This window comes from Podarcis bocagei (genome assembly GCF_964188305.1).
Source record: "Podarcis bocagei genome assembly, chromosome: 13".
In the NCBI taxonomy this organism is placed as follows: Eukaryota; Metazoa; Chordata; class Lepidosauria; order Squamata; family Lacertidae; genus Podarcis; species Podarcis bocagei.
In genome coordinates, this window is record NC_138138.1 from 50,726,918 (window position 1) to 50,748,506 (window position 21,589).

At 48.0% G+C, this 21,589-nt stretch overlaps 1 protein-coding gene across 1 annotated transcript; it reads left to right on the plus strand.

Annotated features, from left to right (window-relative positions):
• The first annotated feature begins 8,588 nt into the window (after positions 1 to 8,588).
• On the plus strand, positions 8,589 to 20,274 carry LRP10 (LDL receptor related protein 10). Its single transcript, XM_081167542.1, has 7 exons — positions 8,589 to 9,151; positions 11,316 to 11,354; positions 13,142 to 13,274; positions 13,419 to 13,609; positions 14,499 to 15,354; positions 17,454 to 17,583; positions 18,811 to 20,274. The coding sequence occupies exons 1-7, from the start codon at positions 9,085 to 9,087 to the stop codon at positions 19,396 to 19,398; spliced, it is 2,004 nt and encodes a 667-aa protein (XP_081023668.1). The 5' UTR covers positions 8,589 to 9,084; the 3' UTR covers positions 19,399 to 20,274.
• The last annotated feature ends 1,315 nt before the right edge of the window (positions 20,275 to 21,589 follow it).

The window sequence follows — 21,589 nt, forward strand, 5'->3', positions numbered from 1 at the left end:
GGAGGCAGCAAAGCCTATTGAGCTCAACTTCTGAGCAGAGGATCTCTGCACATGCGGCCGAAATGCATGCATGCATGCTCGCTCTTTCCCGCTTCTACTACCTCTCTTTTCCCATCCCCTGGTTCTTCCCTCTGCGCTGAACTTTAACGCCGTTAAAGTTCGGGGCAGGAACTTAATGTGACTTAATGTGCCTGCAGCGACTACTATTGCATGCATATGCCGCCTTTCCACCGAGCAGCTCAAGGCGGCATGCATACATGGTTCGCTCCATAGCTGTCAATAAAGTCCCCATTTTTAAGGGAAATTCCCTTATTCCTAATAGGATTCCTCGCAATAAGAGGGGGAAATTGACAGCTATGGTTCGCTCCCGCTGTCACCGTTGCCTGCTCACAACAATCCTAAAATGTAGGTTAGGCAGTGAAAGAGCCAGGCTGAACCAAAGTCACCTCCTGAGGCTCATGGCTAAGTGGGGATTGAACCCCGGCCCAGTGCCGGATTTGTGTATAAGCTAAACATGCTATAGCTTAGGGCCCCACTCTCTTGGGCCCCCCAAAAAAAATCAAAGGGAAGAAACTTGATGTACATTTCCAAAATATCAGATAAAAAGCAAATAAAACAAAACCTACATACAGCAACAGTGTTTTGTGTTGTGTAGGCTCCTATTTTGTTATGTGCAAATGGCTTTCGATACCTATTAGGTCCATGAATTACCATATAGCATATATTCAGCACAAAAAACAGCGACAATTTGTTGTCGACAAAGGACAGTTGGATATATAAAGGGCCCCATTCCCTTCAGTAGCTGAGGGCCTCATCAAACCTAAATCCGGCCCTGCCCTGGTCTCCCAGGTCCTACACTAACCACTACCCCACATTGCCTTTCTGGTCTTTCTCTATCATGTTGCTGCTATTGGTGGTGGTGGTGGTGGTATACCATCATTGTGCCTGCCAAAATAAGAATTATGTTATTATTATTACTTTATTATTTCATAATTTCATTTACTCCCAGCCAATCTGGGTGGCTTCCAGCACATAAAAATTGCAAAGCATTAGACATTAACGTAAAACATTTATTATTATTATTATTATTATTATTATTATTATTATTATTATTATTATTATTACTATTATTATTATTATTATTTACACAGCTTGGGTCTTCTCTGAATGTAGAGCAATGTGTAAATTCTGAAATTAATTAGGAAGGGACCCCGAGGGTCATCTAGCCCAACCCCCCTGCAAGGCAGAAATCTTTTGCCTAACATGGAGCTCGAACCCACAACCCTGAGATTAAGAGGCTCTACCTACTTGAGAGGGAGGAAGAAATTCAGATCTAGAAAGGGGACTGGAATTCCCCTCTGAGGAAAGGTTGCAGCATGCGGGGCTTTTCAATTAAATGAAAAGGCAAGTAGAGGCAACAAGACGAAAGTTTATGTAAAATTATGCAAGTCATGGAGAAATGTGGTTAGAGGGTGATTTTTCCCCACCCCCTCATAATGCTAGAAACTTGCAGACATCTGAAGAAGCTGAATGTTGAAGAATTTGTGTCTGAGGAAAGAAAGGTCTTCTTCACACAGCACTTGGTTAAGTTCTTGGAATTTGATCCCACAGGAGGCAGGGAAGGCGTCCAAGTTGGATGGCTCTGTAAAGGGGATTAGACAAATCTGTGGAGCGGCTACTAGCCACAATGGCTATATACTCTGCCTCCACTGGTCAGAGGCAGTAAATGCTTGTGAATCCCATCTGCTGAAACTGCAGGAAGCGAGAGTGTTGCTGTGCTCCGGTCCTTCTCACATGCTTCAATCCCACAGGCACCTGGCTGGCTGGGCTAGAGGGCCAGGAATAATAATAATAATAATAATAATAATAATAATAATAATAATAATAATAATTTATTTGTACCCCACCCATTTGGCTGGGTTTCCTCAGCCACACTGGACGGCTTCCAACAAAGATTAAAAATACATTAAAATGTCACACATTAAAAACTTCCCTGAAGTTTTGCCTAACAGCCTTCAGATGTCTTCTAAAAGTCAGGTAGTTATTTATCTCTTTGACATCTGATGGGAGGGCGTTCCACAGGGCGGGCGCCACTACCAAGAAGGCCCTCTGCCTGGTTCCCTGCAACCTCACTTCTCGCAATGAGAGAACCACCAGAAGGCCCTCAGCGCTGGACCTCAGCATCCGGGCAGAACAATAGGGGTGGAGACGCTCCTTCAGGTATACTGGGCCAAAGCCATTTAGGGCTTTAAAGGTCAACACCAACACTCAACACTTCGAATTGTGCTCGGAAACGTATTGGGAGCCAGTGTAGGTCTTTCAAGAATGGTGTAATGTGGTCTTGGCAGCCGCCTCCAGTCACCAGTCTAGCTGCCGCATTCTGGATTAGTTGTAGTTTCCAGGTCACCTTCAAAGGTAGCCCCACGTAGGGCGTATTGCGGTAGTCAAAGCGGGAGATAACTAGAGCATGGAACAAAGGGTTGGAGCAGGAGGAGCAGGTTAGGTTAACGCAGTGACAGCGGCCTCACCCCAGGAAACAACTTCAACTGGCCGGAGGCAAGGGTAGCCGATGGGTCTCAAGTCCTCAGTGAGTTAGGGACTTCCTCTGCAGGTGAAGACAGGCTCTGGCGGATGGAGAGGATGAGACCGAGAGTGGGTCCAATGGTCAAGAAAGCGGTTTCTGCATGTCTTGTAGAGAGAAGCGAGGGGCAGACAAGGCTCGCCCAACTGGGAACGTAACCCATCTAGGAGAAGGGAAACTCTGATCCTAAACCTCCGCTGCTTTGTATCTATACTCATTTGAGAGAAAGGGCTTTAGGAGTCAACCCCAAGGACAAATCCGTACGCTCTGTCTTGTGGGACATCTTAAACCCTACTCACATCTGAAGTGGAGTCCCTAAGGGGTTGGATGGCGTCTTGTATGCCTCTTTCCGGCAACTCCTGCAGCCAAGCTGTTGCCAAATGTTTTGCTCTGCTTTCGTTTGGACCACAAAAGTGAGACCGGGGCAAGGGGAGGGGTGCCTTGCATCCCAAACAGGTCGGTGGGTGCTGCTAAAACAGCAAAAACAACATGGGAGGCAGCAGTTACGAGTTACCGGTCTCTGCAGCCACAGCTGGCGCTGTGATTCTGGGATGCTGGTTTCTTTTCCAGTGAACAAAAAAACCGCTATGACCTGGGACTCTGCGTCTACCTCCGGGTGCAACGTGCTTCAAGCCAGAGCTCACCCCCACCCAGATTTCAGACCAGAGAGGTAGGGCTGGGCTGAGCGAACCGGTGGTCTTGGCTTCCAGAGAAAGTGAGGAAATGGTTGGAGCCAAAGGACCTTCCTGGGGTTCTGTTCTGCCGAGCTGTTAAGACAAACATGTTACAATGCGGGGATAACTTGGCGAGTTTCGGCTCCAGCTGCTCTGCCCTGGAGGTTTGCCTGAGCACCGTCTATTTCAGAAGTTGCACCGCAGGCTTTCTTAGCAGGGCAGACAGGTGGGCGCATATTGTCTACGAGAGGCGGTGACTCAGACGCACGAATGGTCTGCGCAAACCCAGATATTCCTAATATCCGCTTTGCGGGAGGATATGAAACGTGAAGTCATTAGGGGTTTCCTTCCTGATAAGGATGGACTGCTCAGCAGCGCTGGGTGGCATCAGCCAGCCAGCACTGGGTGATTGCCAAATTCTGGGCATGGGAATTCTCCGGTGAGGCCTGCCCTGTGCCTACTTAAGACCTCACCTGAGGATTATGGGATGGCCGCTCCCATTTGAGGCAGCCCACATCCCACCATCCCTCACCACTCTGCCTCTATTAAGAGGGTCTCTCTTTCCGCAGAGGGAAAACAAGCTCTGCCATGCTTTCTAGGGCAAAGCCTGCAAAGCCAACTCTGTTTTGGAAGAGTAATTCCAGGTATGTGTGCTGTGGACTTTGGCATCGCTTTATCGCCCCACACATGAAACACACACACACCTTTGCGCTGAAACTTTGGTTCCAAGAATTAAATCTAGATGGGATCTGGGCCCTTGGTGGTAGTTCTACTGCCCTCAGAAGTTGGGGGTGGGGAGGGCAGTAGCCCAGGAAGAGGGCATTTTCTGTGGCAGCCTCTTAACCATGGGTAGGCAAACTAACGCCTGGGGGGCCGGATCTGGCCCAATTGCCTTCTAAATCTGGCCTGCGGACGGTCCGGGAATCAGCATGTTTTTACATGAGTAGAATGTGTCCTTTTATTTAAAATGCATCTCTGGGTTATTTGTGGGGCATAGGAATTCATTCATTTTTTTCCAAAATATGGTCCGCCCCCCCACAAGGTCTGAAGAACAGTGGACTGGCCCCCTGCTGAAAAAGTTTGCTGACCCCTGCTCTTAACTATTTCCTCCCCAAAGAGTTGTGTCCTGGCACTTTCACTATGCACTTTCCGTTGTATAGTAAAGATGCAGGTCTTTGCTTTTCCTGGCCTTGGAAACTACATAGAAATAGGTAAAGGGATATAGATGACCCACCCTATTATCTCACCTGCAACTTGCTTTTAACTGATATTAACATTACATTTATACATCCCTGTAATCCACCCTGAGTCTCTATAGGGAAGGGAAGGGAAGGGAAGGGAAGAAAACACCATCATAACCCAAGGGTAGAAATCAGCAAATACAGTCAGTTCTGCAGTGCTACTGGTTTTGTTTAGAAATGTGACGTGAATGCAATTTTTCTCCCTCTCTCCTAATGCTAGGGCTGCAGACAAGAGCTGGCGTCCGTCTGTCTTGGGAGACAATGGAAAAGTGCGCCTTTGGGGATTAATTCAAACCATTGGAGAGTTACGGCGCCTGCTGTGGCTGTAGGGACTAATACGGGAGAGACATGTTTATTGCAGCCAGGGCAGATCAATACATCCAGTTTCGCTGTTGCAGCATCTCTTTTCTCTGCACTCCTCCCAGCAGTCATTCCTCCTCTGGTCACTGTGGGTACACAACCTGTCTGTCTGTTTCCTGGTTCTGTGGTCGTCTGCAAGGGATTCCCACACGGCCAGGTTGATATTGCCAGCACCCATGTCATATTTGCGGACATCTTTGTAACGCAGAATTGGTCTGGTGCCTGAAGCCAGCCCCCCATAGAGCGCGTCCTTGGGGATCCTGCCCTCTTCAATTCTGTGTACATGACCAAGCCAGTGTAGACTCGCTGAGACAGGAGCGTGAGCATGCTTAAAGCACATCCAAAGCACTTTCTCCCACCTTCCAGAAGCTCCACTTGTTAATTGCAAATACGTGTGCAGAGGCTGAGAGGGTGGCACTCTGTGCATTCTCAGAGGCCGCATTTACTTCCACATATACAACCGCTTCCCGCAGAAAGGGTGTGGCCAAGCTTGTGATGCAGTGCTAAGTGGGTGTGGTCAAAGGAGAAAGGGGTGGAGCTAGTGGGCTGAGAGGTTTTCAAAGCTGGCACCACTGCCTTACTGCCTCTGGTGGGTTTCAATCATCCAACCATTGCTGCTGCCACTGTATTGGAAAAGGAGAAGGGGTTAATTTAAAAACCAAAGGACAGAAACATTGCCCAAGCGATCAAACTTCTGCAAGCACAATTCTTGACATGAGCGAATTGAGAGACTGAACAGAAAATTAAACTAATGAAACAGGAAAATTTCTGAATTTGCCAATAAACCAGGTAAATTGTTAGCACGGCAGCTTAAAAATGAACCTGCAAGCCTTTCAAGAGGACTAATAGGAAGGAAATCGAAAGGGTGTGTAGGGGAAGCAAGTCAAGTCAGTGGAGGATGTTGATTTTGCAAATGATGTGGGCTTCCCCTCTCAGCAAAAAATTATCCCCCCTCCTTCTCCCCCCATCCTGCATGTCTCTCTCTGATCCTTGTCTGCTCCCCTGCTGGGTGGGGACAGTGGCTCCTACAGTTGACTCAGCAAACACTGATTTTTGCTGAGTTGGAAGAAGAGAGACTCCTCTTGGCTACTTCAGCCAAAGTGGGGGAGGCGGTGGGAAGACCTGGGGGCTTCTCTCTCTCTCTCTCTCTCTCTCTCTCTCTCTCTCTCTCTCTCAGCTCTGCCTTCTCTAGCCCGCAAGATCCCTCCCGGATCAAGGGATGGAATTCAAGAGTCCTGCATCCTGTGTTTCTCTCTCCCACTGGGGAGCTTAGCTATAACTTGGTAACCACCAAAACAAAACCCATTAGTCCTGGTGGCACCTAGCTCCCTTCCTCTCCCCCCCCCCCCCCGTAGCTGGGACTGAGGAATCCTGCTTCTCTGCCTACCCCCCTACCCACCCATCAAATGACCTCCTTTTGCAATCTCATTACACCCACCGCAAACATCTACATCCTTCCTCCCAGGTATGGTGGGGTGGGGTGGGGGGCGGCTCAGATTTAATCTGTATGATCACTGGAGCATGCTTCCCCTTCCTAGAGAAGAACCCCAGGAGTCCTGGGACCCAGCCAGCACAAGAAAAGAAGAGAAAATGCATAGGGCAAAGGAGAAAGAGGAAGTGGGAAACCTTAAAAAAAAATTAAAAATCTGGGATCAGCAAAATGTAAACGCCAGGAACCACGTCTGGAGACCGACAGCAAGAGATCCAAGTTCCATGGAACGAGAAAAAAAAAAAAGAAAATGTTTTGTGTGTGTGTTTTTGCTCTTCGTGCAGAATATACCGTACTTTTGGGGAAAGGCCATAGCTCTTGGTTAGGATTAGGGTTAGGATTCCATAGACATGCACTTAAAAGAGAAGGGAATACCCAGCAGTTTCTAGTGCAATGAAACGCAGGGCGACAAATATTCTCCATCCACCTTCTCTATGCTATGCATAATTTTACAAAATTCTATCATGCCACCTTTTATTGGCCTTTTCTCTAAAAAGTCCCAAATGCTGCAAAAAATACTTCGAGAGCGCTGCTTGCCTGTTGGAAATAGTGCACAAGGAAGGGGGAACCGCTGTTCCGAATTCCAGAGGTCCCAGAGAGTAAGCTTGATGTGAAAGGACTACCCGCTAATTTAGTGGGAATGGGTGTGTGATGTGAGTGGAAGTGCACTCTGCACATGGTCAAAGATTGTATTGTCTTTATAATGGCTTGCATGTTCCAGCTCCAAAGTGCTCGGGCTCGTATCTTATTATTTGACTGTTAGATTTATTATAAATTCATATCACCCTTATTCGAAGGAGCTACAGTTCCTTCTCCTCCCCTCCCCCCATTTTACTCTCACCACAAACCTGTCAGGTAGCTTCTGCTGAGAGACACTGACTCATTCAAGGTGACATTAAACCCTGTGCCACAGAATATTTGTCCCATAGTAGTTATTCCTGGCTCCATTACTGCATTCCGATACTTTTGCATAAGAAGGTGTGTGAAAAATCCCAGCTGCTTGGTACCCACCCTCTTTGCCCCCCTAGGAAGTCCCTGCTAAATGGCAGTTGCCCAGTCAATCTATAAAATAAGTGAAAATTAGAACCTATCCATAAACAATCCTTTATCAAGTGCATTCATGAGTTCTGGTTAGGGGGGAAATCCTGCGCACCGTAGATTAGATTCTAGACTCTGCACATAATACCCTGAGGTATCATGGCAAGCTAGTATAGATAATAGTGGAATATTTACCTATTGGTTTTGGTGAGGGCCTGTTTTAGTTTTGCACATGCCACTGTGACAGGTTAGTACCACTGGGTTTCCTTGCTGCTGCTGTTTTGGTCATCAAGCTACCTAGGAGGGCCAGAGTGCTAGAAGCTACGGCAGTTGGGATATAAATGTGTTCCCTGCTTCTGATGTTAGCAGGAATGTGTTAGCACACTCTGTTGCCTGCTTGCATTCAGTAAAACTATATATTAATCATCCTGATTATTCTGGGGCAGGCAGAAGAAGGAAGAAAAAAGAAGGGCGAAACAGCTGGGGAGAGACAATGATGGATGAGATGCAACTCTTCGCAAAAAGGGTTAAAGCTGGCAATAGGAAACGGGGGCGATGGGGGAGGAATGCAAGCGGCAGCCTGAGCAAGCAAATTTGAAACCTGCAATTTGAGGCCTGGGTGGCGCTTGGCTCCCCTTCTTGTCCCGGCTTGCAGAATCGCGCCGGAGACGCTAGGTGGCGCCAAACGCTGGCCAACGGCGGAGTCTGGGAAGGGGAGGAGGTTGGGATTAGGAGCGCCCACTCTTAAAAGGACAGACCCACATAACTTCGGACCATTTGGTGGGGTGTGTGTGAAATGGTATTTATTCTCCCCAGGGCAAGCAGGATCACAAAAAGGGGCGCTGACTTTTCCGCTCGATCCTTTTCGATGGGAAGGATTCAGAAGGAGGGGGGTGGGAAATGTTTGAAAGATCAGGTTTTCATGTAAACACCGGTGTCACTCCGGTTTAATGCCCCCCCTATTGCTTTTTGTGGGTCGTGCTTCGTTTTCAGGTCGGGAGAGTCTCTCCCTCTATCTCTTTTTCCTTTTTTGAGTCTTTACCCACCGGGGGTGGGAGGGGGGTAGGAATTAAATGCAAAAATTGCTGGCAGTGCCACGAAGCAGTTAAAAAGAGGAGGAGGATGGGTGTGCGTGTGAAAACAGGAATGAGGAAAGGGGAGGGTCAGGAAGGAAGAGGTCACGTGGCTCGCCCCTCCACCTCTCCACCCCCCACCCCACCCCGCGCTCCTCCCCGCTACGGGCTGAGAAAGTTGCAAAGGCAGGAAGTGGAAGGAGGAAACAAAAGTTTGCAAACATTCGGGGCGGAGAGGAGGGCGACGGGGACGCGTCCTCTGCAGCGCCCGGAAAAAAACACCCCGAAAAACAAGAATACACGGGGAGGAGTCGGCGGAACGGGGCGCCACGAGGCCCGAGGCCGCGGCGATGGGCCACCAGCAGCGCTGACTTGGCAAAGGGGCCGGGGATGGAGGCGTAGAGGTCAAAGCTGGGGAGGGAGAGGCGCGAGAAAGTGAAAGCGGCCGGCTTCCATCGCAGATTCGGGGGAGTCTCTTCCTTTTTTGGGAGGGGGGATTATCTCCTCTCCACCATCCCCAAGGAAGGATCCACCGACCAGCCTTGAGATCTGGCTTCCTCCTCCGGGGCCACGACGCGTGGGAACCCAACAGGCGCCGGAGAGGACGGGGAATCGGGCGGAGGGGGCGATGGGGCCCCCCAAGATGCCGACGCCTTCGGGGATCGCCCGGGGCTTCCTCCTGGCGCTCATGCTGGGTAAGAGAGAGGGGCGCGTTGGGCGCGGGGTCGGCTTGCCTTTGGGGGCACAAGCGCCCCTTTTCGTATGGTGCCCAGTGGCTGGGGGAGGACTCATTCTGTGCCCCCTCCCCAAGATATGCCAGGGCTCCAGTTCCCATCAGTTCCGACCAGCATATCCAGTGGTCAGAGATGATGGCAGTTGTGGTCCAGCAAAGCCTGGAGGGTCAAAGGTCGTCCTTTGCAGCACCCCACATTTTGGGTGGCTAGGAGTGGGGCAGGGGTGGGGGCAGAGATCTGCCCATTCAAAGGCACACCTGTAGAGTTTGGTCTCTAAACCTAAGCTAAGTGTGGTGATGGCCAATCCACTGGTGTGGACATTAACCCCAGGTCTGGGAAAAAAGGGGTCAGCGCAGTACTTTTTGCAGTTATGGGTCACTGGACCCTTGTTGCACCTGGGAGTCCTTTTCTCCCAGGAGACCTGGTATCAGCCCAGGTGAGGAGGAAGCTTCCTTGATGGATGGGATACAGGGAGCCTTGCCATGACTGGAGGGAGTTAAAGCATTTCCCTTGCATGCATTCCGGTTTATACCTGATGGAGGAAACCTGAGACTATGGAGTTCGGCCTAATAGCCTTCCTGCCCGGCTTCCCCAAGCTGGTGCCTCTAGTTGTTTTGAACTTCAGTCTGTTAAAACATATGGGGAACAGAATCTGCTCTGAGTCATGCACCAGGTCAAACCTGCTCTGAATCCTCTCTTCTTCCTACAGGCAACCTGTCAAAGGCCTTGTTTTCTTCTCAGGTTCTCTAATCTGAGAGAAACCTGACATCAAAATATGTCAGTGTTCAGAAAACTCTGGAAGACACGCTATGGTCTTGCGGGGCACTCTGCTGCTGACCTCAGAGTCGCTGTAGTCCAGGAATCTATATATATATATATATTTATTGCAAAGGGTTGCTCTGTTCTTATCTTGTTTTTAACAGGCTATTCACCTTTCTGTTTATAAGGGGTTTTGTGTACTTAGTTCATAGAATTTATAGACTGTTTTATATAGCAACAACAACAAACCAGCCTCAAAGCAGTTTACAAAAAGAAGTTATCAGTCTTTAAAAAAAAAGATGAAAACAAGTATTTCATAGAATAAATAAAGTTGGTAGGGACCCCCCCTCAAAGGGTCATCTAATCCAGCCCCCTGCAATGCAGGAACCTCAAGTAAAACATTCACAGATGGGCTTGCCTAAACAAAATTGTTTTAGCATGCACCAATCAGAATATAGCCAAGGTGCTTGTCTGGTATCAATGGACAAGGAGTTATTATTACTATTTTTTTATTGATTGATTTTATATACTGCCCTATGCTCAGGGATCTCAGGACAGTTCACAGAATAAAATCAAGATATAAAACCACAAAATACCTAATAAAAATAAAAGTAGCCCCCCCCCAAAAAAAAACACATTTTAAAAGGGCATAGGATGTAAATCGCATCAACCAAAGGCCTGGTTAAAAAGGAACATTTTTGCCTGGCACCTAAAGATGTATAATGAAAGCGTCAGGCGAACTTCTCTGGGGAGAGCACCCCACAAACGGAACCACTGCAGAGAAGGCCCCGTTCTCATGTTGCCACCCTCCAGACCTCTTGAGGAGGAGACACACAAAGAAGGGCCTCAGAAGATGATCCCAGGTTCATATGAAAAGAGGCAATCCTCGAGGTATTGCGGTCCTGAGCCATTCCAAAGTGTGGCTATTGCCACACTATAATACTGATTTCTTTCCAATGTGGAACAGACAATATGTGGCACCTGTAACAGTTCCCCAGACTGAAGTGGCCAAGTGGACATATAAAGAAATAAAACCCCTTGTAAACATATTGCAGGTATGTTATTCCCAAGCTGCTGAGGGCTTTATATACGAAGAGTAGCCACTTGGCTGGGTAGCAAATCGGCAACCGTTGCAAAGGTGTTTTGTGCTGGCAAGGTGTTGTTTGTTGTTGTTGCCATGCATGAGTATTTATCTACCAGCTGAACTCTGGCAAAGTGCACTCCAACCTAATGGAGGCTTAGGCCACAATGAATGTGCTCCTTCAACATACCAGGAAGTCCTTCGTTTGTGTGTTTTCCAGATAAGCAGACTTAACACAGACAGCCTGGCTGGAATTTGACTTTCTCTTTCCTTTCTATTCCTTAGGTGGGATTCAGCTCACTGAGAGCAACTCCTCACACACGGGTGAGTTGGGGGGGTAGAGAGGGGGGGAACAAGGCATGGGGCAGAGAGGGAAGGTGGGTGCTGAGGAGGGGGGGTATTGCTGATATTTGAAGGTCCAGAAAAGAGTAACAAAAATTGTCAAGGGGGTGGAGCGCTTCCTATGAGGAAAGGCTGTAGCATTTGACTTAGTGAGTAAGGGGAGACGAGATAGAAAATTTATAAAATTATGCATGTCCTAGAGAAAAGGAGATGGAGAAAAGTTTTTTCCCCCTCATAACTTTTCATTTTCATTTCATTTTTAATTTGTATACCACCTTTCTATATTACGATACCCAAGGCGGTTCACAGTACGCAGCAAACAGCACACGCCTTATAATAATCTGATCCAATACCAAAAGTCGTAATAAAGCATAACTTTCAAATGGAACGACTTATATCAGATAAAGTCATGTTGAATCGTCTGTTAGTCATAGTACACAATAAAATCAACTCTCAAAACATCAGCATATCATTGTTAAACAAGAGATTCACCCTTAACAATTCCAATAAATAATTACTGAACTACGATCGATAAAGATAACTGCAAGTCGCAATGCATAAAGTGTGTACCACAGTGCGTACAAAACCATGTAAAAGGGTCAAATTGGGAAACAGACACATGACTTTAAAAACTATTTCCCCCCTTAAACTCCTCTTCGGGAGAACTCACAGACATCCAACGAAGTTGAATGTTGGAAGATTTCAGACAGATAAAATGAAGCAATTCTTCAACCAGTGCATAATTAAACTGGGATTTGCTCCCACAGGAGGCAGTGATGACCATCTTGTGTGGCTTTAGAAAGGGATCAGGCACGACAAGGTCTATCAGTAGCTGCTAGCTGTAATGGCTGTTCTTTGCCTCTGTGGTTGTAGGCAGTAATGCTTCTGAACACCAGTTGTGAGAAACCTCAGGAGGAGAAAATGCTCTTGTGTTCGAATCCTGCTTGTGGATTTCCCACAAAAGGATGCTCTGATCCAGCAGGCTCGTATTGCGGCCTAGTTTTACTTTTATGCAGCCACCTAAATAGTAGTTTGCTAGAAATAAGATTCCTGTGGCCCTCCAGACTTTGTGGGACTCCAGCTCCCCTCAGCCGCAGCCAGCATGGCTCCTGGTCAGGGATGAGAATTACAGTCCATCAATATTTGGGGTGTCACACATTCACCACCCCTGAGGGGAAGGCAAGGGTAGCCAACAGCCAATACAGCCCTTATAAGGGGTGATGCGAGTTGCTGTCCAAAAATAGCTGGCTATCTCCGCATTGGGTTTGGAGAACCAGGATGCCAAGACAAAGGCTCAGAAGGAGAAGGAAAGGACTGAGGAGGGCACTGAGCAAAGTGGGGGTGGGGATGGTAGCCATTTTAGGGGATAAGTGACAGCAAGGGAGAGACTCCTGAAATGACCATGGAGACTATGGTGCCTAAAAAGATCTTGATACCTCAGTTTTCGAACGTAATCCACTCCAGAAGACCATTTGACTTCCGAAATGTTTGAAAACCGAAGCATGCCATTTCCGGAAGCATTTGCTTCTGGGAAACTCGGTACGGAAGCCGTATTGTGGCACATTCGGCTTCTGAAAAGCGTTCGAAAACCGAAGCAGTTGTTTCCGGGTTTTTGGCGTTCAGGAGCCGAAACGTTTGGCTTCCGAGATGTTCGAAAACCGAGGTACCACTGTGTTACGAAGGGGAACTATAAAAGAAAGTCTGGAGGAGCTGGGAGTATGGGGAAGGGGCTCAACGTTGTTTCATTGACCTTCTCCTTCCTCCCACAGCTGTCTGTCAAGGCTATCCTGATGTCCGGATGGAGCCGCAGGGCCAGATCCGTAGCCCTTCTTCCCAAGGGACGACATACAGCAGTTGTAGCTGGGTCATTCTGGCCGACCCTGAGGAGATCATCAGTATCAGGTGAGAAGGGAGCACTTTTAGTTGGGCCCGGAAACCATCCTCACATGAGCGCATCCTTCAGATTTCCTGGGGAGCACCACATAAAAGCAAAAGTTGGCATGCATACATGATCTCTCTCAATCTCTTTCTCTTTTCCTTCCACAGGTTCCAGCACTTTCATCTCTCCTGTACCTCAGAGATGCTGATCATCCAGTCAGCCTCGCTCCCTTCATCCCCTTGGAAAATCTGTGGCTACCACACTCCTGAGCCCCTCCGGATAAAGGGAGGCAACGTGACCCTTAGTTACAACTGGAAGTTCATGACAGGAGATGGGTTTCAGCTGAAATATGAGAGAGGTACGGCAGAATCCACAGCCCTGGTGCATTATGGGAAGAAAACGGAAGCTTCTCTCCTCATCAATTTCCCTCCCTGGTTATTGTTTCTAATTATCCATCTCCTTCTACACACACGCATGTATACATGGACCTCCTTTCCCTCCTTATCATGGGTGGGGTGCTATTTTTCATATAAAGTGTGGCTCGCCCTTCTTTCTTATTTAAAAAACAACCACCACAAACTGATTTGGGAAGGAGGAAAGAAAATCTCAAGGCTGAAAAAATCAGAAAGTGAGAGAAACCACAACTGAAGGGAACCCCCATCTCTACCGTTTCTGAGCACAATTCAACTGTTGGTGCTGACCTTTAAAGCCCTAAAGGGCCTCAGAGGCCCAGTATACCTGAAGGAGCGTCTCCACCCCCATCGTTCAGCCCAGACACCAAGGGCCTTCTGGCGGTTCCCTCACTGTGAGAAGTGCAGCTACAGGGACCCGGGCAGAGGGCCTTCTCGGTGGTGGCGCCCGCCCTATGGAACGCCCTCCAATCAGATGTCAAGGAAATAAGCAGCTATCTGACTTTTAGAAGACATCTGAAGGCAGCCCTGTTTAGGGAAGTTTTAAATGTTTAATGCTTTATCGTGTTTTTGATATTCTTTTGGGAGCCTCCCAGAGTGGCAGGGAAACCCAGCCAGATGGGTGGGGTATAAATATGCTGTTGTTGTTGTTGTTGTTGTTGTTGTTGTTGTTGTTGTTGTTACTACCAACACACATCTCCAAAGCTGATGGAATACAAATCTGTGTATTATTGACTCTGCCCATTCCATGCCTCTTTTGGGTTGCTATCAGTCCCCTCTGACAGCTTCATTCTGTGTTTTCCACACCCCTTTCCTCACTCTCTTTCTCTGCTCCAGAAGCCAGCAGGCCACCCGTCTTCCCCTGCAACCTCACCCTGGACAACTTCTACGGCATCTTTTTCTCGCCCGGCTTCGCATCCGACTCCTACCTGGGCGCCGCGCATTGCCAGTGGGCCCTCGACGCCCACGACAGCCGGCCTCTGAGCATCCGCTTCACCGCCCTCAGCCTGGGCGTCGGGGACTCCCTGAGGGTGTATGAGGGGGCGCCCGGATCCGTGCCGCGCCCCCGCTTGCTGCGCAACCTCGACTACACCAGCAACAAGAAAGTGGTCGCCGTGGACTCACCTTCCAGCCGTGCGTGGGTGTCCTATGAGGCGGCGCCGGGAACATCAGGCCGTGGTTTCAACGCCACCTACCACGTGCGGGGCTTCTGCGTCCCGTGGGATTTCCCCTGTGGCGGAGGCGACGGCGAGGGGGCCACTTGCTACAGTGCTGCTGAGCGCTGCGACGGGTTCTGGGACTGCGCCAGCGGTGCCGATGAGGACGGCTGCAAAGGCTGCCCAGTAGGGCAGTACCCCTGCGGGGGGCGTGGGATCGGCGGAGCCGGCTGCTACGGGCCGGCCGACCGCTGCAACTACCAGACTTTCTGCGCCGACGCTGCGGACGAGCGCCATTGCTATTCGTGCCAGCCAGGCAACTTCCGGTGCCGGGATGGGCGCTGCATCTACGAAAGCTGGGTGTGCGATGGGCAGGCGGACTGCATTGACGCCTCCGACGAGGCGGACTGCTCCTACGTCCTCCCGCGGAAAGTGGTGACGGCAGCCGTCATCGGCAGCCTGGTGTGCGGCCTTCTCTTGGTGATCGCGCTGGGCTGCACCTGCCGACTGTATGCCCTCCGCAGCCACGAGTTTGGGTGAGAGGAGCAGCCGGGCAGCGAGGGGCAAGGCTGGGACTTAGGGAATGTGCCCATGAGATATCAAAAATGCGGAGAGCAATGGAAACTGGAGGGGCAGGACTGGGAAGACTGGTGGGAAGTATAGGAATGGAGCCATACAGAGAGGAAAGACAGATGTCCCCAGGAAGTACTGTGCAGTGATCGTGGTACCCTGGTGTATAGAAATCTGCTTTATTTGCTTAAATACCCTCCTCTTCACCCCAGGGTGGATTTAATTTAAATCAAATCAATCTAAATAACTAGTCAGTAAGACTTGATATAAATCATTTTTTTTACAGAAAGACCCATTCTTGCTGGTATAATCTTAATATTTACACGCAGACGAAGGTTTCCTTTTTGAATAATAAGTTTTCAGAGTTGTTTTTACAGTTATATAAAAATTACAGATTTGGTTATACTATTAGAAATAGATAATTATTAGAAACCATTAGAAACAGATAATTATGAAATTACTGTGAGGTTTAATAAGTTAATTGTTTATATTGGGACAACTTTTCTGCTGTACTTTATTGGAAGGAGAGAAATAATAATTTCCTTAATAACAATTTAAACAATTTATTAACTAAAACAATAACATTATAGCACATGTATTCATGTTTGTTAACTGATGTGGTTAAACAATTAAAAAAAAAAGCCAGACTGAGTTTTACCACACATGAAAAACTTAAAACAAATCCTTATTTCCTGATGAATAGCATTTGGACTATAGTGTAACTTAAATAGAAAACTATCTTTACAAATATTTATCCTCCAAAAGCATTTTATTTTAAAAATCCGATTTTTTAATTTTATTTTTAAAAATCCTTGATTTTATCCACCCTGCTTCAGCCAGAAGTAGGCTCCTAGAGCAGCTTACAAATGTCTGTGACAGAACAGCCCCTGCCCTCAGGCTTACAGTCCAAAGGATATAACATGAAAGGAAGATAGGATCTGGAGGGAAAAAGAAAAAAGCAAAGGCTGTCTTAAATGACAGAGCTTTTGTAGCAGCCTGCTGGACTGTTCAGGGAAAGCTGCTAGCCTTTCTCAGTAGAGGTGATAGCAAGATCCTGCCATCTTATCCCTCTGTTCCTGTAGCCTGATGGGATGGCTGCTGTGGGCGGCAACTGAGAGAGGAGCCTGGGGGACATGGTGAACCAGTGACCTAGCCGCTGTGGGTGCAGCTATTGCTGAATAATAATAATAATAATAATAATAATAATTAATAATAATAATAATAATAATAATAATAATAATAATAATAATAATAATAATAATTTATTTATACCCCGCCCATCTGGCTGGGTTTCCCAAGCCACTCTCTGCGGCTTCCAACTGAATATTAAAAATAATACAGCGTCAGACATTAAAAACTTCCTTAAACAGGGCTGCCTTCAGTTGTCTTTTAAAAGTAAAATAGTTGTTCATTGCCTTGACATCTTCTGGGAGGGCATTCCACAGGGCAGGCGCCACTACCGAGAAGGCCCTCTGCCTGGGTCCCTGTAAAGAATGTTGCCGTTTTAACAGGAGATATTGTAGAGCTGGAAAATGTGGGCGATAAAAATTAACTGGGGCGCACCTAACGAAACTGGATGTTGGAAGATTCGGGACAGGGGGGGAAAATGCTTCTTCTCACGGCGCATAGTTAAAACTATGGAATCGATTCCCATGAGAAGCAGTGAGGACCCCCAACTTGGACAGCTTTAAAAGAGGATCGGACGAATTTGTGGAGGATAACGCTATCAGTGGCTGCTGGCCACAGGGGCTATGCGCCACCTGCACGGCCGGAGGCAATGGGAATTGCATTTGGGGAGAGTGCCGTTGAACCCTGTTCCTTTTTGTGGACATTGGGTTGGCCACTTGTAGGAACAGGATTTGGGGCTGGACAGGCCCCCAGCCAGATCCAGCAGGGCGCAATGTCTGTTCTTATGAAGTGAAAGGAAGTTGAAGTTAGAAACTTCCACTTAGACAGAGAGAGGGAGAGTTGAGGAGGGATAAGAAAAGAATGTTATTGAGGGATGGAGAGGGGTGACGGGTTCAGCTCTCGTCTCACACTTTGTGTCGTCTCTTTCTCCCCACAGTATCTTATCCCCCTTGTCGCGGATGGAGGCCCGGCTGGTGCAACGGCAGGCGCCGCCTTCCTACGGGCAACTCATTGCTCGCGGCGTCATCCCGCCCGTCGAAGGCTTCCCCACAGAGCACCCTCATCAGGTCAGCAAATTTCTATCATTTGTAGAACCTGAGGTATGAGGCAAAATGTACAGGCCCCACTCTCTTCATTTTTGTGTGTGTGAGAAACACTCACTTCATTTTTGTGTGTGTGAGAAAGCATTTTGTTTGTCCACCCTACCAGAAAGATTACTACGGGTTCCCTATGTCTTGACTCCCCACGTCTCCCCACATAGCCAGGCAAGGTTCCCTTCCTGAAATTGTCTCTGAGGTCTAAGATGTTACATTATTCTGGCTACTTGGCTGCCACTGGGATTGCAAACCGCACAGATGCCTCTCTGTAAGCTCCATTGCTTGTACGATGGGATATCCATATGGCTCGGGCCAATTATAACCACAGCTGGGAAATGGCCCTCATATTAAGGTGCAATTCATTCTTAGAAAGCCGTGTCTTTGAGGCAGAAGTCTGGGGACTCTGAGCCGGGAGTTTTCAGGAGCAATAGGCAACAAGAGCACTCGGGCGAGGCTGTGTCAAGTAGCTCTCGCCATATTGAGGGCCTGCAATGAATGTCAGTATTGCAGCCTCCCATATCACTCAGTTCTGAAGAGGGCTCTGAAAACTCTGGGACCATCGCAAGCGAAGATGTGAAGACCTGAATAATAGGTGTGCCCAGCAAAGGAACTGTAGGGCATGCATCTGTAGAAAGAGAGCGTAAATACCTTACTGGAGTCTTCTCAACATATTGACCATCTCAGGCCCTATGATTGGCAGGGGAGGCCCTGTTAATGTTACCACCTCTGGCTGCTGCCTGGATGGCGTTGACCCATGACGGGGACTTTTGGGTGGTGGCTCTGCATTTGTGTGATGCCCTCAATGGTGAGGTGCACCTGTCTCCTTCATTAGTGGCTTTCAGGATAAATTTTCATGACATCCCTGTTTACCCAGGCATTTGACTGATGATGGCTACTGAAAATGTTGAAATTAGTAACTGTGAGGGAATGCAATTGTTTTTAGTGTCTTCCAGATTTGCGTTTTTGATGTTTCAAAAACCTTTTCTAGTTTAGATTGTACTGCTTTGACATGTTTGCCACACTGGGCTGCTTTGGGGAGTGGGACGGGCAGGTTGCAAAGGTAATAAATTAATGAATGGGTAAATATGCCCTCCCGGGATTCCTTGAGAGACTCTCCCTGCCAGGTAAACACACTTGTGTTTGGTTTTCGGTCTGTCCTAATTCCTCACCACCCTTCCCTCTGCTCTTTCATTTCAGAATTCAGTGCTGGGGAACTTGAGGTCTCTGCTGCACATGTTCCGCCACGACTCAGCCGCCGCCACTACCGCTGGTGGGAACCACCGCCCGCATCGCAGCCGCTTCCTACGCCGCTTGGCGAGGCGCATGCGGCGGTTGGGACTGCTGCCTCGGTCTGCCCCAACCACCTCCACTTCTGCCTCCGCTGCCGCCGCCACCACTACCACCACCACCACCTCTTCGTCACACTCCACTCCGGATACCTTGCCTGAGCCACTACCCGGAGAGGAAAACACAACTTCCGGCCAGCTGGAAGAGCAAGCCCCGCCTCTTCCCCAGAAGGCCCCGCCCCCGCCTGCTGAGCCTGCGCCAGAGCCCCAGGCCCCGCCCCCTCCCACCCCGCGGTTTTCGGGGATGATGCGCTCTCTCCGCGTACGGCTGTTCTCCCCTGCGCTGCCGTGCTCTGTGGAGGCAGGCAATCCCCTCAGCGCCCCTCCGTCCCCCGAAGACGAGGATGACGTCCTTCTGGTGTCCCTCACCGTGCCGGACTCTGAGAGCGGAAGTGCGTCTGCCGACTGGGCTGCAGACGACGAGCCCCTTCTGACCTGAGCGACCTTCTGCTGCAGCATCCGGACTCTCTTACCCAAACACTGGACGTTGCCTTTTAAGAACTGCACACAGGGTTACTTATGCACAACAGCAGAAGCAGAATTTTCCCCAGCTCTCTCCCACTTACCACCTCTCCCCCACAACCCACCAGCAATCCCTTCCCTTCCCGCTTCCCTAAAGGTATATTTTGTGGTGTATGGGAAAGGATGGCAGTGTATGGCAGTTAAAAAAAAAAAAAGAAAGTTCTTAAAGGTTATTTTCCATGCTTGGCGTTTGAGCAAGAGAATAGGGGCCACCGTGACACCTCTCTTTCCCCAGTCACTTTGAGGATTCAAATACCAGCTCAGCGGAACAGGGGAGCGATGCTTGTGTGCCACGTAAATCGGGGTTCTTTAAAGGGGGAGAGATTCTGATCTGGTATACCATCGCTGTTTCTAGTTCTGCGCAACGAGACGAGAGAAAACAAATCCCTAGGGGGCACCCAGTTATCTTGACACCTCCATCTTCTGAGAGCTGCCTGCCGCGGGTTTTGTTTCAGTCGGTGCTGAAATCGCGGCTTGTGTGGAAGAAGTGATAGGAGTACATGCACTTGACATTTTAAGAAATGTTCTTGGAAAGTGAGGAGGAGGAGGAAATGAAATATGCTTCTGCAGGGAGAAGCTCAGATATGTCTGCCTGAAGGAAGGAGAGCTATGTAGTAGTCAGAAGTAACCCTTACAGGCACTGTAACCCTTAAAAGCAGTGACTAAATTGGCGGGACCCCAATCCTTATTTTGCAATGCCACAGCAGAGAGGAAAAAATCACGTGATTCGGGTGGACTAGAAAATTATTATTGTGGAGTTGTGGAAAGATTAAAAGGAGGAGGAAAGGCTGAAGTCAGCAACTCAGCTTAAATTCTTCTGCAGTAGTTGCAAAACAACATTTTGACCGTGCACTCCCTGTGTATGTTTACTCAGGAGTAAAGCCCAAATTTGTTCAAATGGACTTACTCCCCAGTATATAGAATTGCAGCCTTAGGGAAAGAAAAGGATGGACAATGTTTTCTTCCTTTTATTGATTAAATGTTTTGTAAGTAAGCTATTTTTTGAAAAAACACAGAAAATGAAAGAAGTTAAATTTTGCACATGGAATATCTGAACAGCTTTAAATAAGGAAAATTTGTATGAAGGATTTATTTTTTTAAAGAAAACGCTCCTTGAGAGCGGTGACCAAAAGCACAGAAAACGATGCATGGATCCAAAGGCCCAATAAATTAACATAACTTGGTATAAATGATGATTGAAAAATAGATTTTAAGAGGTAAAGGTTATCTCTGGCTATTTAATATAAAGAGTCCTATTTTTTTAAAGATGAAGCTAAGGCTTCATTCAAGCCAGTCAGAGCATGAAGAGATGTTTTTCTAAACATGGCGTTAGAACAGTTAACAACTCTTAATTCTACCTGATTTTTTTTTTAAAGGCAGTGGCTCATTCTTAAGCATCTTTCTTAGACAGGTGTTTAAAAAGGAGCATAAAAGGGTAATATCTCTATTGAGTCTTTGCCCAGATCTTTGTATGTCTATTTTTAAAAACAACAACAATAATAATTTAACTGACAATATTCGAAAAACATTTTCAAAAGGACGTTGTGGGTGACTTCCAATGTTATCTGCCCATTTGTGCAAAAGATATCAGCTTTGCGGAAGAATGTTTCTGGTTTCTCCTCTGCTGCCTCCAGATCTTCTTCAGGAGCATAATTTGAGGGCTTCAGGAGGGGCTGAAGGGGCAAGAGAGGAAGGAGAGCCCACATCTCAGAAGTGGAATTTCTCTCACACTCTGTTGCCTCTTGCCCATTAGGTGTGAATTGGAGCTGGGGAACATCTGAGCCTCCAAATATTGTTGGACTCCAACTCCCAGCACCCCAACTATCTTGGACAGAAGTTGGCACTCATGGGAGTTGTAGTCCAGCAGCGTCGGAGGAATCGCAGGTTCCTTATCCCCTACCACAGGGTATGTGGTGGCCGTGCTGCTGAAAGGCTAAGCTATGTCTGTATAAAGCTTTATAGAGGTGAAAGAAAATAGGTTTTCATTGTTGTTTTTCAACTGACACGATTCTCTGTCCGGAGATTCATTTTGGCAATAACAGGCTCAGATGCAATGACCATGATGGATTCTTCTTCTTCTTCAATTGTTGATCCAGCTGTTGATATGC

Bases quoted from the DNA above. Each gene is read 5' to 3' on its own strand.
- LRP10 (XM_081167542.1), top strand. From the start codon at position 9,085: ATGGGGCCCCCCAAGATGCCGACGCCTTCGGGGATCGCCCGGGGCTTC. The intron at 9,152-11,315 runs GTAAGAGAGAGG...TCTATTCCTTAG, and splicing joins CCTCCTGGCGCTCATGCTGG to GTGGGATTCAGCTCACTGAG. The intron at 15,355-17,453 runs GTGAGAGGAGCA...TTCTCCCCACAG, and splicing joins CTCCGCAGCCACGAGTTTGG to TATCTTATCCCCCTTGTCGC.